We start from the raw sequence: 17,041 nt of genomic DNA on the forward strand, positions 1-17,041 counted from the left end.
ATGTGGGAATGGTTAAGAAGAAAATACTCTGCCTTGCGGCAGAATGTGTCTCTCCTCCGTCCTCTTCTCTAAAAATCTGCACACCAATATATATATGAATTTAGGCTTATGTGGTGGTGAAAAGGGTGGTGAATGGTTAAGGATAAAAGACACAAACTTGCGGCAGATTTGTCTTCTCTCCCTTCAAGCTGTCCGTGCAGTTTGCATATGTGTGTATGAATGATGTCTCCCTTCTTTGCATGTGCCATGTGTGAATGATGTCTCCACTTTCTTTTCTTCCAAACTATCCGTCTATCCCTCTCCTATTTTTCTGCATGAAATTGTAGAATGTGAAATAATCATCAAGGGTTGGTGCTGCACAAGTGTGAATGATGGTGCCAGCTCCTCTTTGCATGTGTGTGTGTTGTCCACTCCTTCATTTTTTTTATTTCCTGCTGCGCATGCCATGTCCCTCTTTGCATGTGTGTGTGTTATCCATCTTTCCCATGTGTGTGTGTTTCCTCTTACATTTGCACACACATGTTTTTCATTATTTCAACCACCAATCCACCCACTTTCTGCCCTATAAACTGTCCATGTCGTGCCCTTCTCTTTGCCCATGTGCCGTGGGCCTCTTCATCATTTCAGCTAGCAATCAACATATTTTATGTCATCACATGGCAGTTATGATGTTTGTAGTTGTAGGTCAACACACTTGCACACACACGCTGATTTCTAGCCTTCTAATCTTCAAAAATGTCCATCCTTATGTCTCCATGCTTGCACTATCCAATCTTGGCCCAAAAATGCTCCAAAGTGCTCCAAAATGCACTTTATTGCCAACTTTGTTATTAGGACCTACAAACACACGAAAATAGCTTAAAATACATAATTAACTAAGAAATAACAACATAAATGCACAAGAACAAGCTAACTAAGTTGCATAAATATACTCCTATCAAATGGTCAATGATCCCTAGAGAATGCGGCTAGGGTGTTTATTTAAAAACTTTAGGGTATTTAAGGCTAGGAAACAATTTAGGTAACAGAAATTAAACCAAAACTTAAAGGGAAATAGGAATAAAAATCAGAATCCTAAGGAAAAAGGTAAAGTAAGTGCGGCAAGGATTGAAAATAAAGGGAAAAGGGTATGTGAAACAAGGTAAAGGAAAGGAAAGCTCTCCCTTGCATGGCAAGGAAGAGAAAGGGACAAGGGAGGTGCAGCTGGGTTTAAGAAAGAAACGGAATGTGGTTTTGGTGCAAAAAATAGGCAAGAAAGGTGGTGTTTTGTGCGACAAAGACTTAAGCGTATCTAGGAGTCTTTGTTGAGTATCCAAATGTAACTTGGAGCCTTCTTTGTTGCTGGAACTTAGGGAATTTTTAGGATTAGGAAAGGTTAAAACCAAAGTAGGAAACCTTGGCTTAACATTCCTTCTTCTTGTAGGAATCCTTGTGTAAGTAGGAATCCTCATTCTTCTAGGGATCCATCTTCAAATAAGACTCCTTCTTAAATTAGGAATCCTAGCATCTTTAGGTCTTCAATTTCGTCCATCACCCTTGCTCCAAGCATGTGATAGCCATTCCCAGCCCAAAACTGCTCCAAAATGCTGTAAAATCCACTTTCTTGCCTCCTTAGCCCTTTGGACCTACAAACACACGAAAATGGCTTGAAATACTAAAATAACTAAGAAATAACAACACAAATGCATAAGAACAAGCTAACTAAGTCGCATAAATATGCTCCTATCAAATTCCCCCACACTTAGCTTTTGCTAGTCCTCGAGCAAAACAAACAAACAAAAGGAACAAAACACACAATCTAAACCTTCCAACATTTGCCTCAGGGATTTCCAATGAAACATAACATGCCAAAGATCACCACTCACATAGATTTAAGCAATCCTTACCCTCGAGCATACTTAATCATAGTCACCATTCACTAGCTCACATTTAAGCAATTAAAACAACATTTTGAATGTAGTAACATGCCTTAGAGAATTCCCTCAATTCCTTACTAGATGTGCACTCAATTTTCACTCAGATTTTCTGATTACACACCCTACACTAGGTATATGTGAGAAGATTGATGTAAACATGAAAACTAGTATTCACATATGTTATAAACAAAGAAAGCAATTTCTGGAATTATTAATGCATGAATATATATGATCTCATGAACAGAATGCTAGTACTTAGAAGCGAGAACCAGGGATTCCATATGCTCATACCAATTCCAAACTCCACATATTGAAACACACAACACTCAAGATGGAAGTCAAGGGTTGAAACGGGGCTAAGGTATTGCCTAACAAAGAAAGGTAAGGGGAAACAAACGTTCTTAAAGCAATAGTGAGCAAAGTAATGATTTTGACACTTAGAATTCACTTTTGAATGCAAAAATCCACTTTAAACACAAGGGAAGATTCATGCAATACTTAGGGTCAAATTCAAACTTTTGGACCCTTTCTTCAACAACCATCCCATGTGAGTTCATTCTCACTTATTTTCAACTATTTTTCATTCTTTTCACACTTTTTTCTTTTCTTTTTCTTTTTCCACGATTTTTTCTTTTTTCTTTTTTCTTTTTTTTTTAATCATGCCCTTTTCTTTGGCACACAAAACATACACTTTGAAATCCTTCCCCCACACTTGTTTTCTGCACAATGTTCATCAAAAGGAATTTCCTTCTAAGTTATGCTCAACCATACTTTAAGAACAAGGGTATGGATGGTCCTATTCTAGGCTAGGTAGGGATATTGAGGTTAACAAAGAAAATAGGCTCAACAAGGCTCAAAGGGGTTTAAACCTATAAACAATTGCATGGGATGAAGGCTTTTTGGCTATGGTGGTAACTACTAAACAACTTCATCTTGTTATGTCTTATGCACTCAATTTTAAGATTTGAATAAAACGGGCATGAGTTCTAGTATTTGGAACTATAATGATGAAAGCGCATTCTAAGTAGCAACCAAGCAAAGAATAATGAGATCATGCAACGACTTAGAAAACAAGAATGCACAGATTAATAACTCTCCAAATAACGTTTAGGCTCAAGTCTCTCAGGGATGTAGCGTTTGTTTGAGTTCCTTCCTTCAAGCATGTTACAAAAAACTGATTTTATCCTTTATGATTACATGTAAATTTGTAAACTATAACTACAACCAAGCATAAACCAAAGAGCATATCAAACTTCCACCCATGTTTGTAACTTTCTTTAACAGTCATGTACTTAAAAATCAAATCCTCATCATTGTGTTGGAAGGTATCCTAAGACACAAACACACAAAAACGACTCTTTTTTATATTTTTCAAAACATTTTCGAATTTTTATCAATTTTTCGGATTTTTATGTCAAAACATACTAAAATGCTTCAAAACACACTACAAACACTTAAAAACAGTGAAAAACAACATTGTAAGTGATAGGTGAATAAAAACCACGAAAATCATGCAAAACAGCTTGTTTACCCCCCCCCCCCCACACTTAAATCAAACATTGTCCTCAATATTTCAAACATAAACTCACACGAAAACAAACAAACAAACAAACAACGAACTAAACATGGAAAAATAAAGCAGCAAAGAGAAGGGTTTAGAAATGCAAATTTGGTTTTGGAGTGAAAGGCCATCTTCTCCTTGGTTGAATGCGGCTAGGGTGTTTATTTAAAGACTTTAGGGTATTTAAGGCTAGGAAACAATTTAGGTAACAGAAATTAAACCAAAACTTAAAGGGAAATAGGAATAAAAATCAGAATCCTAAGGAAAAAGGTAAAGTAAGTGATGCAAGGATTGAAAATAAAGGGAAAAGGGTATGTGAAACAAGGTAAAGGAAAGGAAAGCTCTCCCTTGCATGGCAAGGAAGAGAAAGGGACAAGGGAGGTGTGGCTGGGTTTAGGAAAGAAAGGGAATGTGGTTTTGGTGCAGAAAATAGGAAAGAAAGGTGGTGTTTTGTGCGGTAAGGACTCAAGGGTATCGAGGAGTCTTTTTTGAGTATCTAAATGTAACTTGGAGCCTTCTTTGTTGCTGGAACTTAGGGAATTTTTAGGATTAGGAAAGGTTAAAACCAAAGTAGGAAACCTTGGCTTAACATTCCTTCTTCTTGTAGGAATCCTTGTGTAAGTAGGAATCCTCATTCTTCTAGGGATCCATCTTCAAATAAGACTCCTTCTTCAATTAGGAATCCTAGCATCTTTAGGTCTTCAATTTCGTCCATCTCCCTTGCTCCAAGCATGTGATATCAATTCCAAACCCAAAACTGCTCCAAAATGCTCTAAAATCCATTTTCTTGCCTCCTTAGCCCTTTGGACCTAAAAACACACGAAAATAGCTTGAAATACTAAAATAACTAAGAAATAACAACACAAAAGCATAATAACAAGCTAACTAAGTCGCATAAATATGCTCCTATCAGGGTGCTCTCGGACTCACCGGAGAAGACGACGTTCGTCGTCTTGAAATAGTAACCCACAACCATCCAAATTGGGTGGGAATGGAAGCTGGGATGACGAGGAATGGATTGGTAGTGGTGGCGTCACCCAACTCGTTGGGAAAACATCGGAATCAGCGTCGAAAGTTTGGTCATACGGGTCGAGTCACACGGGTTGAGGGTAACCCGATTCTTTCCCCTTATTTCCTTATTCTCTCATTTCCTCTCCTTCCTTGTTTTCTGATTGGGCAATGCCCATTTCTCTCCCAGCCACTGTCACACTTGTGGCACCTCACAATAATCTGGAGAAATCCAGATTATGGTCAAATGACCATTTCACCCCTAACTTTGCTCATTCATAACTCATTCGTTATAACTCCGTTTCACAAACAGTTTGCGCCTATGCGTTTGTGAGATTGAGCTCTATCCAAATATACCAAGAAATACGATAAAATATATGAGGATAAAATACATCCTCATAAAATTACATTTAGCCAACTAGGAGCATTTTCGTCATTTTCACTTATCGATAAAGTTTTTCCACATAATCACATATTTAAATTTTTATAGGGTATTACAACTCACCCTTGTTTTTCGTCCCTCCAGGTTCTAGTAGCAGAGTTTTCGTACCGACGAGGATTATTGGCAAATCTTGGGGTAGATAATTACCATCAATGGTATAATTCTCACCCTATTTTACTGTAATGTACTATACTGTACTTATGCTCTGTCATCACGTGTGAAATGGGTTCATACCCGCTCACCATGCACTTTTGTACTTAGGCTCTTTTAGGTTTAAATTTATTCACATCTTCCACATCAATACACTTTATGGTTTTGTCACCTTCCAGGTGTCAGCCAACACAGCTCGATTCGAAGTCCTAATGGACATCCCAGGTCAGGATGTGTCATTGCCAATCAGCCAAGTCGTCACCAAAGGTGATCTCGATCCAGGTTCAATTTAGCGAAGGGTGTCGAAATGTGTAAAGATGGGTGTATTGAGATTTTTTTTTTAGAGAATAGACAGGGAAGAAGGTAGAAGAATGTGGACTGAGATTGAAGGTGATTGCAAGACTGAGTTTTTTAGTTCACAACTTTTTATTAACTATTAAATTATTAGCATATTTGTCGATTTGCCCCCTGAACTTGTATGGAGTTGCCAATTTTCGTCCTGAACTTTAATTTTAGTCGATCACCCATTAACCTTTTATAGTTAGCCGATTATCCCCCTGAAATTTTATAAATAGCCAATTTCCCCCTTGGCATTAGATTTTAAAAAATTTCATCTAGTTTTCCATCCATCTTGTTTACAGAAACAACACATGACAACTATATGAGGGCAAAAAGGAAAAAAAAAATTGGATGGATGAAAAATTGAATGAAAGTTTTTAAAATCTATACGCCAATAAGGGAATTGGCTATTTATAAAGTTCAGGGGGGAAATCGGCTAAAATTAAAGTTTAAAGGGGAAATTGGCTATTTAAAAAAATTCAAGAGGGTAATCGGCTAAAATTAAAATTCAGGGGAAAATTGGCAACTGCATACAAGTTCAAGGGGCATATCAACAAATGCCTCTAATTTATTAAAATTAATTATAATTTTTAAATTTAATTAGACTTGTGTGATCCATTTGTGTCACATCAGTACATAACAAAATTTTTGATAGAATTGTGACGGAAATACTACATTGATTTGGGACACTTACTTGTGGGACTATATTGATCGATTTATATGCCACATCAGTACTTAACGAAATTTTTAACAGTATTGTGACGGAATAACCACATTGATTTGCAACGCCTATTTTCAAGAACTACATTAATTGATTTTCAATTTCAAAGACCATTTTGTTGGTGAGGGTTAAATTCAAGGATGATTTGTGATAAAAACCCAATTTTTTTTTTTTTGTCAAGTGATAGATTTTATTAGATTAGATGTTAGTTTAACCACTAACGAAATTTGAACCATACCATCATGCAATGACTTTAACACCTTTACACAACTGCGGTAATTGTGACGGAATAACCACATTGATTTGCAACGCCTATTTTCAAGAACTACATTAATTGATTTTCAATTTCAAAGACCATTTGGTTGGTGAGGGTTAAATTCAAGGATGATTTGTGATAAAAACCCAATTTTTTTTTTGTCAAGTGATAGATTTTATTAGATTAGATGTTAGTTTAACCACTAACGAAATTTGAACCATACCATCATGCAATGACTTTAACACCTTTACACAACTGTGGTAAAAAATCACTTGCTAAACAATGCCTAAAAGTGCACGTGATAGTAGTCAAATTGGCTAAACAAATGTTCTCTTGTGCACTCTAGTTCGAAACCTCTTCTGCAGTTTAGATTAGGTTAAAAAAAAAAAGGCCCAAACTTCGCATTTAATCATCAAAACGAGAGGCAACTGAGAGAGCAAATAGACTTCAAAGCTCCCGTAATTGGTCACCACCAAGCATAGTTTTAATGCCAACAAAAACGCTAACATCTCAACTCTTGCACTTGCAAGTTAGTTCAAACTACAGATACGCTGCCGATCCCCACCCATGACTACTTAGTACAACCGGCTAACACAAAATGCTATCGCTCTCAGAATTCAGAGTTCTCAACCATTTGAGAAGCGGACTCTCGTACGCATGTTGATACAGCCATTATCATTCGTCAATTCAAATAGAATAAAACTCGAAAGCACGCCATAAACCAGAATGACAAAACTGTATGCTTTAACCGAAATACTGTCTTTGAGAACCCTCTCAAATCTACCGTCTTCGCATCCCCCGCCCACGACCACCTCCACGCCCTCGACCTCCCATGGCACTTGCAGCAGCTTCTCCCTGTGCACTCTCAGACTGCATTTCCACATAAATAGTACAAAGAAAAAAAAAAAACAAAAAATAAGACATTGTTTTACTTATCCGTAAAATATGAAAAATCTGAAACAAATGCATTTGGTGGAAGACGGAGAAGCGTAAGTTTTTTTTTTTTTTTTTTTTTTTTTTTTTTGTATCGCACTCAATATCTAAAGAACTTAAATGATATGAAAGTGAGCTAGGCATAATCATAATAAATAGAAAACAGAATTCACATTACCTTTGGGTTTTTTACCGTCTCGTCGACACTTAAAACAAGGCAAGCAGCCTCGGTAGCAGCATTTATAGCATTGATCTACAGGAAATGATAGTGTTATGTTGTTAAAAACTAATAAATCTCTCACTCATGTAACACATCTACAGATAGAAAGATAACAGGAAACCTTCACAACTGCTGGCTCCCAGACAAAGTTAGCAAATGAATCCGCAATTCCACCTGTGTTGATGTCAACTCCATGAAGTGCACCCTCGCCTGTTAAAAAGTATTGAGTAGTTTAGCAAACAAGTATAATTAATCACTAATCAAAAGCCAAATACTAGAAATAACCATCCAACACATCACATCCTTCTTTGCAGCTAACAGATTAATTTTTCCTTCAATAAATAGAAGAAATGAATGTTTGCTTTGGCTCCAACACGAGCTGTGACTTACAAACAAAATAATGAAATAAATAGATAAGCAAGGTCAGACAAATTGAGAAACCAACCAGATGGATGCGCGTGTTTCTGTCTAAGTTTGTTTAGCACATCAGTCGCATCAAATCCTGCATTATCACACAGTTGTCGTGGGATAACCTGCAACATTAGTGGAACACTGCTGATTAAGACAATACTTATGCTTCATTCAATCAGTATCACGCTCCCATTCGCAGTAGACAGAAGTGTTTATTTTTTCTATATCAAGAAAGCCTTCAAAAACATCAAATGTATCATGCTCATCGTCTCCATCAAGACCACAACAAATGAACTTAGAAGTTAGAACTAGCAGTTCCACAAGAACTCAACGGACACACTCCCCAACCAATAATGTCAAAACTAGATGATTCGCACATGAATTATTCTATCCCAAACTTGCAGCTTATCTAGATATCATACTAATGTTTTTCAAGACAAAAAAAAAAATATTTATATGGTAAAACTAATTTCAAGAGTGGTGAGAAATCATAAATATAGGCCAGGATCGAAGGACACTTTTTTACACCCATTTTGTAGGACCCACTTTGCAAGGTATTTCAAATACCCGAACCATCTTTTAGATCTTCCCTCAAAGATCATGTCTACAAAAAATCACCCAAATCCAAAACCTAATGACTATTGGCTTAAATGATGGTCATTTTAATGTTTCTTCACAGTACCACATTCATTCATTTTCTTCATTACAAATGAATGTATTAATGGTTTTGGATTTGTCTAATTTTTAGCAAGGATTATCTATGAATGATGACTTGAAATACAAAAGGTATGGATGTTGAAATACAGAAGGTATGGAACGTTGAAATACATTACAAAGTGGTCTCTACAAAATAGGTGGCAAAATGTGTCAAAAAATGGGTGTCTTGGGATCCTAACCCCATAACAAATAAATGCCACAATGAGCTCTGCAGTCTTCTTGTTTTTTGTTCATAAGAAACAGAATAATTATTCGGAGATAACACAAGGAATGAGATAAGCACGGACCAGTAGTCCATGAAACACCTAAACCAACAGAAAAAAAACACTTACCCAAAGAGAAAAATAGAACGAAAGGAGAATTATTAAACTACCATAACCCAGTCTTCTGGCACTCTCAATATAAATCACTAAAACCCAGCCACATAAAAAAAACATGATCTTCGTAGCATAAGTAGGTTAAATTCTATCTTACTACACTCTACATGGCAGAAGCAGTACCAACCTTAGGTGCTTGAGGAAATAGTTTCCCAACCTACATTAAAGTACTAAAACTATTTAACTCCTCACAAAGTCCAACCAAATGAAAATGTTAAAAACCTAGATCTCTGTAGGCTATGCTGACAGCTCATTCTGGCATTGTGTCTCAGTTGAATCCAGGAGAACTGCTTCAAAAGTAACTAAATCTAAAAACTGCTAAACTAAAAGTATAGACCCTGTTGACCAAAAAGGAAAAACTAAAAAGTATAAACCTTAAGTTTTTACCACTAATCTCTAGCTGCTTAATACTGCAAAGCGCATGCAACTTGTTGCAAATGTGCAACTTTAGAACAGATTCCAACAACTACAATTGAGAAGTGAACTGAAATCCTTGGATGAAAGAAAAAACTATATTATTAGACATAGGATCCAGTATTTTCCAAGATTATATGTTAAATTTCAAAACTTTCAAACTAAATATTAATTTGGAAACTGCCGGAGTAAATCCTTCCATATCAATGAGTTAGAAAATAGAAGTAGACGAATATTAAATAGAGAATTATTTGGGCTCCCTTAAAATTCTCCATGGTGAGCAGAACTATTGGCACTGGTTTAAACCACTACAGTGTAACGTAAAAGGCCAACAAAGCATACCTCAAGAGCTTTTGCATATGAGTTAATGAAAAACTGAGACTTCCCCCTGATTTCATGTGCTTTCTGCCGCAAGTACCGGCTGATTTCCATCTGCCACCAAAATCAACAAAAAAATCATTACAATATTTCTCATATACTGTGAGATTTAACTACTGCTAAGAAACACATACATCTATAGCACCACCACCAGCAACTACAGTTGAATTCTTTAGCGCTCTTCTGACAATCATAATAGCATCATGTAAACTCCGCTCAGCTTCCTCAATGAACTAAATAAGAATCCCAGCAAATAACGGAGGTCAGAATGAAAAACAAAACTTCGAAAAAGAAAACAAGAAACAAAGACTTATTATGCACACATGCCAAAGTGAGTAACTTCAACAAATGACATACCTGATCAGCTCCACCACGAAGAACAATTGTAGCTGTCCTACCTGATGGACATCCACTAAATATATTAAACCTCTCATTTCCAACTTGCCTTTCCTCAAAACACTCGCACGTTCCAAGAACCTAGAAATCAACAAAACTAAACAATTTAGTTTACTGAGAACAAGCGAGATGCTTCCCAACTCAAGAAGGGCACTAACATAAGAACTCTAGGAAAAAATGCCCACAATTCTACATAAAATATGGTCTGAAAAAGCACGAGGTAGGAACCTCTTCAATGACATTGTTGATGGATGTTTGCACAGTCCCGCCAGTGGCAGCAGCTACCCGATGCAGATCTTCTTCAGTTACACGTCCAGCACAGAATATATCTCTATCTGCAAAATACTGTTCACCGAAAGAAATGAAGAAAATTTGTCAATAAAACTCTACGCCTTTAACAAGGTCATAAATATAATTTTACTTTATTATCAGGATGATATAAATTATCACATGCATATCAAGTTATCAACCAACCATGTTATCAAAATTGAAACAATGAAACCTCATAATTTCACTGTAGCGACACAGATGAAATTTCCACCTGTGTTGCTAGATCACCGATAGCCAGCCGTGAAAGAACAACCTTGGCCCCACTCTGCACACACTTATCCAACTTGTCATAAATAATATTCCATTCTGCATCAACAATGGACTGATACTGGGATGGATCTGACAATCTGCAGTGGAGAGAAAAACCTCAAGTAGCATAAACAAATTGTAAAAGAATTCAAGTATTTTATATATATATAGGTCGCACTTGGTGTGATGGCAAGTGCCTTCGCCCATGAGCGGTAGGTCTCGGGTTCGAGACTTGGGAGCAGCCTCTCCATAAATGGGGGTAAGGCTAGCCGACATTCACCTCTCCCAGACCCTGCGTAAAGCGGGAGCCTTGTGCACTGGGTAGGACCTTATATATATATATATATATATATATATATATCAAAAGGAACGAATGAGTTTTACCTTATCTCAGCATTTTCTTTCTCAGATTTCAGTTCCAATTCAATGTTCAGTAGAAGTATCTTGGGATTAAGAAACTTCTTTGGTTGTTGTTCAAACCCAGCATATGAAAATGTCTTCTTGAAGGCAACACCATTTACTAAAAAGGAGTCACGCATGTTGCCACCAGAAACCTGTAAAGCAACCAGTTTCTCATTACACATCATTCAATTCAAGCTATCATGTCTTCCCAAAACTAGTTGTCCACTTCAAAAGGAAAATAAAAAGTAATAATAATAGGCCAAACATAAGGCTTCAAAATGTCACAAAGAGAAGAAGGCAGTGTAACATTACTAACCTTTCTTTTACTACAATGAAAACAATCAAGAAATATCAATACCCACAACAATTCTTGTCACAGAAAAAAAGTCAGAACATAGTGCAAGAGTCTAAAGCAAAAAAAGCAGATAACAAAGAAAAGAAAAAAGAGACGGACTTTGAAGCCAAAAAATAAATAAAAAATAATGTAATTTTTGTTGAAATAAAAAAACATGGTGTAATGAATGTAAAACAATCACAACATACTGGCATCGAACTCTTTTCTCATACACAGTAATCAAAATTCAAATGTCTTAAAATTTTATCTAAAATATTTGCATTTTTTTGGCAAAAAAAAACTTAAAGTGATACATATTTTGAGTTCCTTTATTGAACTTAATGCTTATTTGTAGATGTTGATATATAAATCAAACAAGTTTTAGGGTGAGTTGCTAGGGAGTATTGGCTGGGGTAAAATAGCTCAGTAGATTCAAGGCATCTTGAATAGAAAAATGGATTACAGCTTCCAAATTTTGTCCAAGTTTAAGGCAAAAGATGGATTACTCATAAAAGAAAGTTGTCCCTTATAATCCCAATTAAAATGGTAGTATTTGAAGGGACAACTTTCCTTCATGCCTACCATCTATCTTCAACTTGGACAAAATTTGGAAGTTTTCATCCATTTTTCTGTTCAATATGCCTTGAAGCTAAACTAGTGATTATCCTATCCAAGCTAATCCCGTAACGTCTTTAACTTACCTATATCCCACGCCTCATCTCTCAATTCCTTATGTTTCCATCCCCAACCCCACCCTACCCCTATCTCCTGCTCTCTTTCTTAACTCTATATACTCATCCCATTGTCGACCCATTCCCTCCCTCCCTCCAATCGTGTAGCTTACCACCAGCCCTCTCTAACAACACCAATCTGTACCTCACCAACCTCCTTCGCTATTGTTGTACCTCTATCTCTTTCTCTCTTGTCCTCAACTCTATATAATCCTCCCATTGCCAATCCATTGTCTCCTCCCTCTAATCGTATACCTTACCACCATTCCTCTCACAACACCAGCATGTACCTCACTGACCTCCTTTGTTATGGTTGCACCCATCATGGTGTCCTTACCAGTTAGCTTTCATAAACCCATGGAGAAAAACAATTAACAGCTCTGCCCCGGGAAACCACTGGTCAAAAATATCAGAATAGAATCCAAGTCTCAATGTGCACTTTGTTGGTTATTTTACGTGCAATTTTAAATGCATACTATTCATCTCCATCGACATCCATAGCAACCAAAGCTTATAATGAGAACCAAGTCCGACTTCCTACACTGCAGGACAAATTTAAATCTGCCCTTTTGAACCTGGTTGTGTTTCTAGGTGTTATCCACAGTTTGGTTTACCAGGTTGACAAATTGTTTCAATAATTCAACCATAGAAAATGCATAGTACATGGAACTTCTAAGCATTACATATCTATTTTAAAATCATGAGGCCTCTCAACCCATCGCCAATTGGTTTTGGGTTGAATACCTGACTTTAGAATGATAAAAGAGCAGTTATTCATCTGCATATCTTGTCGCAGCCACATATTCTTCGTCTCATCAGATATAATTAGCCCATGTTTCTGTCTCAATCTAGTCACATCCAAGGGATATCTTAAGAACATAAAATCACAAAGAATATGTAAGAAACAAACAGGATACCAAAAGAAGACAAACTTCTTCTTTGTGAACTTCACTAAAACAGCCCTTTAATACAGAAATCATTTTACGAGGCTTAAAACAAGTCTTTATTTTTACTCCTACATTGTGCTTAACTAGTACTGAAAAGAAACAAACAATATCATCTTAAGGCTAATGTGTCAAAGGCACCGGATAAGCTGCACAGTGGCTAACAAAACGAAATCAAATTTAAGTTTGGGACTAAAGACCCTCAAATCACACCAAACAAGGGCCGGAGAACAAACTTACACAAATATCCTAGTGGCTCATGGAACATGTCTTATTCTAATCATTTCAAAGAATGCAGTCTATTGAAATGTAGTCCAAAGTCTAAAGCCACTGGAAAACTCTTATTAACACAGTTGGTGGATTACAGAGAGATATTTAATATAGGCAAAGGATTCAGCTTGAGGTATTCATATGATCTATTCTAGGAACTTACCTTCTTTATTCCAATCATGTTGAGACGATCTTCATCACCAATTGCAATGACAGCATCCACGACCATTGATGCAAAAAACTCCTTTTCTCCACCAATGAGTTTTGAAGAAAGTGTTGTAGCTGCACATTTACCTAGCAGGTTTTTCTTCTCTTCAAGGCTTTTGCCCTCTATGCTTACAGCAAGTTCTTTGATTTTCTCAATTGCCTATACACAATGTGTAATATTTAAGATACATAGAGACCAGAGCAAACGTCTCAATCATAGAACTTTTTTAATAAGAATCAGACATGGTAATTGAAAATAATTCCTATCACCATACCAAATAGCTAGCAGTCCGATAACTTTTTATCAAACTTTGTGGGTGCACCCCATCCTCTATGAAAGGCTTGGCCTCCTTCAAAAACTCCCCTGCAAGCAGAACAACTGTTGTGGTTCCATCACCAACCTGCACCGAAAACAATGGTTAAATATCTCCTAAACGATGTAATAAAGAAAGCTATATCACCATTTGAAACACAGGATACACAGTAACAATTTCCTGTTACATCAAATCGGCTGTCGGGTTTGCTTCCAAGCAGAAATTTTATCGAACAAGGCCATCCACCCACTTCTAACCACTACATATGCTAAAAAAAATACATTGTTCAAGTAGCACTCCATCTGCATTACTACCAAACGTTCACTAGTACCGAATCGGTGATTCCATAGCACAAGTTTAACTCTTAAGCTTGAAATTACGCAAAATCGAAGTCGGATAACATCCAAAAACCCAGTAACGACCAAAAACCATACCTCAGAGTCCTGAGACTTGGCGATGTCAACAAGGATCTTTGCGGCGGGGTGAACAATATCAAGCAACTTCATGATGGTGGCGCCATCGTTGGAAATAGTAACACTACCCTTGTCGTCGTGAATGAGCTTGTCCATGCCCCTAGGGCCCAGCGTGGTCCTCACCACATCGGCCACCGCCGTGCAGGCGTTTATATTGCTCACCAGCTGCGCCTTCCCTTGCGATGTATCCGTACCCTCCTTCAACAGTATGATCTGTGGTTGCTGTTATCGGTTTCAATTTTTCCGGTTCAGGCATTTTCACAAACAGTTAGCACAACACAGGACAGTAGCTTATACGCAAATGAAGTGAGCATAGAAATGAAAGAGAGAGCGTACCAGCATGGATGACATTGTTGCAGATGCGGATGTTACGGCGGCGAATGGATGGAGCGAGGGAGGAGGAGAGAGGAGAGAGGAGAGAGAGAGTAAAGAAGTAGTGTTGGAAACAGAGAGCTAGGGTTTATACTCCAAAGTGAGTTTTCTCTGGCTCTTTAATTGTTAATTATTTATTTTATTCTATTTTATAATTAATATTAAGTACAAAATAAAATTAATAATAAAAATTAAATTTATCAATAAATCCATTAAACCTACCATCACTTCTTGTTTATCATACGTTTATTCTGGTTAAAACCCTAATATGTCTTGTAAAAAAAAACAAGTTTTTTTTATTGATGGATGATAATTTTGAAGTTTTGAATCTTCCAAAAAAAGTATGACTCAATTTATGAATATTATGTTAGTTTGATTTCAATTTTTTTTTTTTTTTAAGTTTAGAATATGAGTATTTGGGTTTCAATTTTTTTCATCAATCCCGAATGGTTTATTAAACTTTCTGCAATTGGAAAATTGAAAAACTTCTTACCAATGTTCTTAGATTATAAACTTCCTTACTTGTTGATAAATATAAAGGGATGAATTGTTTGATTTGTTGTTTATCCACATTAGTAGAAAGAAAAAAGGCAAATGTCTAGGTTTGGTAGCAAAAAAAATATATCCATGGAAATGCTAGTGGAAAGAAAGGGGATGGGGCAAGGACGCCTCTTTTAAAAAAAAATAAAAAAATTCAATTACATGTTATTTTATAAAGAGAATACGTGTAACGATACCTTAATATTTTGAATTGGGTTTGAGATGATAGTTTAGGTAATAAATTTGGGTTTAAAGGTAGATTAATTCTTTAATAAAAAAATATTATGGGTGAAAAGAGTATGTTAGGTGTAGAAAGAGTTTACATGGATTCAAATAAAGTTTCCCATTCTGAAATGACCAGGATCCCCTCTCCTTGTTCCTATTTGTCCTTCGATTTAATTCTAACCATCTATTAGGATCTACCGGTTCAAAATCTACCAGACCTACCTTTTTTTTTTTTTAACCAACGATAATATATATGGAGTTTTAACAAAAAGCCCACGGTACTGTTCACTTTAACGAAAAACCACATTTTTACACTAAAAAGTCAAACCTGATACTATTCACTTTACCCTTTATTTTGTCCTTATCATTAAAACTCAAAGTTTTCAAACCTTTTTCATTAGTTTTCCTTAATATATATACTAATGGGTTGAGAGTGTACCTAAGTCTCTCATAATGGACTAACCATATAAATTTAACATGTGGATCTACCGGTCCTAATTTAATTTTAATATGAACTCTCATATTAGTTTTATAGTCATCGAATTTAACAATATATCATACCATTGGTCGTTTTCATTAGACCTGGATTCTTTCTAAATCAAAAATAACTTATATGACATGGGTTTTCATGCCAACAAAACAAGGATATGTGTACTGGTCATATAACTCCTCCTCTGAATCTCTTCTGAACCAACACCGTCGTCATATAACTCGTCCTCCGAATCTCTTCTAGACCAACAAATTATGATCGTTATGCGAATCCAACAACTCAACAATTGAGTACAAACAATCGGGGGAACTCCAGAGAGCTCCTTCCACTAGCAGAATATCAAGTTCATACAATAATCAATCACAAACACAAGCTAAGATCCTAAAACACTCTATAAGAGCAACTTGTACTTCTTGTGCAACTTGAGATTCTTCAAGGGGATCCTTGCTGGTTCTTCAATGCAATGGCAGCTCAAGATTGAGCTTCATCACATGTGGCACCAAATGAATGAATGCAACTTAAATGAACTATGTCGGTTTGACCTTTATGCAAGAACATAGCATACGTAAGCAATTTGGCTGGGCTAAATGCAATCGAATACAGAAATGGTGGCATTTGTGGTCGAGAACAAAGAAGGCTCGTATGAACAAGATGGTGGTCTGAAATTCGTCAATTCTGCTAGGTATAAACCTAAACGAATTCTTATTATTTGCATAATTTACTACTAACTGCAATGTGTCGCTACACCCAAACGTGCCAGAATTCAAACTTCAAAACATTTCAATCTCATACATTTACTTTATTTTCGTTGTAATTTCATACATCCGTTAATTAAACTGTCAATTTGACCATTTAGGTGATGATATGGTAACTGCGAAGCTCATACTTTTGCTGACGTGGTAGTCAAATTCGTCCACATAA

At 36.4% G+C, this 17,041-nt stretch overlaps 1 protein-coding gene across 2 annotated transcripts; it reads right to left on the reverse strand.

The window, feature by feature from the left end:
• Positions 1-6,834: 6,834 nt before the first annotated feature.
• LOC126616171 (T-complex protein 1 subunit eta-like) lies at positions 6,835-15,001 on the reverse strand. Of its 2 annotated transcripts, none has more exons than XM_050284184.1 (14): positions 14,830-15,001; positions 14,455-14,715; positions 13,982-14,107; positions 13,663-13,866; positions 11,203-11,372; positions 10,781-10,916; positions 10,468-10,584; positions 10,201-10,320; positions 9,978-10,076; positions 9,808-9,897; positions 7,992-8,079; positions 7,668-7,756; positions 7,505-7,579; positions 6,835-7,263 (listed from the first exon to the last, which is right to left on the reverse strand). In XM_050284184.1, exons 1-14 carry the CDS (start codon positions 14,842-14,844, stop codon positions 7,174-7,176), a joined length of 1,680 nt encoding a protein of 559 aa, XP_050140141.1. In that variant the 5' UTR covers positions 14,845-15,001; the 3' UTR covers positions 6,835-7,173. The 2 variants fall into 2 exon arrangements, with proteins under 2 accessions (XP_050140141.1, XP_050140140.1); XM_050284183.1 differs by having other exon boundaries at positions 11,203-11,396.
• Positions 15,002-17,041: the final 2,040 nt, after the last annotated feature.

This window comes from Malus sylvestris, chromosome 3 (assembly GCF_916048215.2).
Source record: "Malus sylvestris chromosome 3, drMalSylv7.2, whole genome shotgun sequence".
Lineage (NCBI taxonomy): Eukaryota > Viridiplantae > Streptophyta > Magnoliopsida > Rosales > Rosaceae > Malus > Malus sylvestris.

Bases quoted from the DNA above. Each gene is read 5' to 3' on its own strand.
- LOC126616171 (XM_050284183.1), bottom strand. The intron at 13,867-13,981 runs GTATGGTGATAG...CATTGTGTATAG, and splicing joins ATCGGACTGCTAGCTATTTG to GCAATTGAGAAAATCAAAGA. The intron at 7,264-7,504 runs GTAATGTGAATT...GTGGAAATGCAG, and splicing joins AGACGGTAAAAAACCCAAAG to TCTGAGAGTGCACAGGGAGA.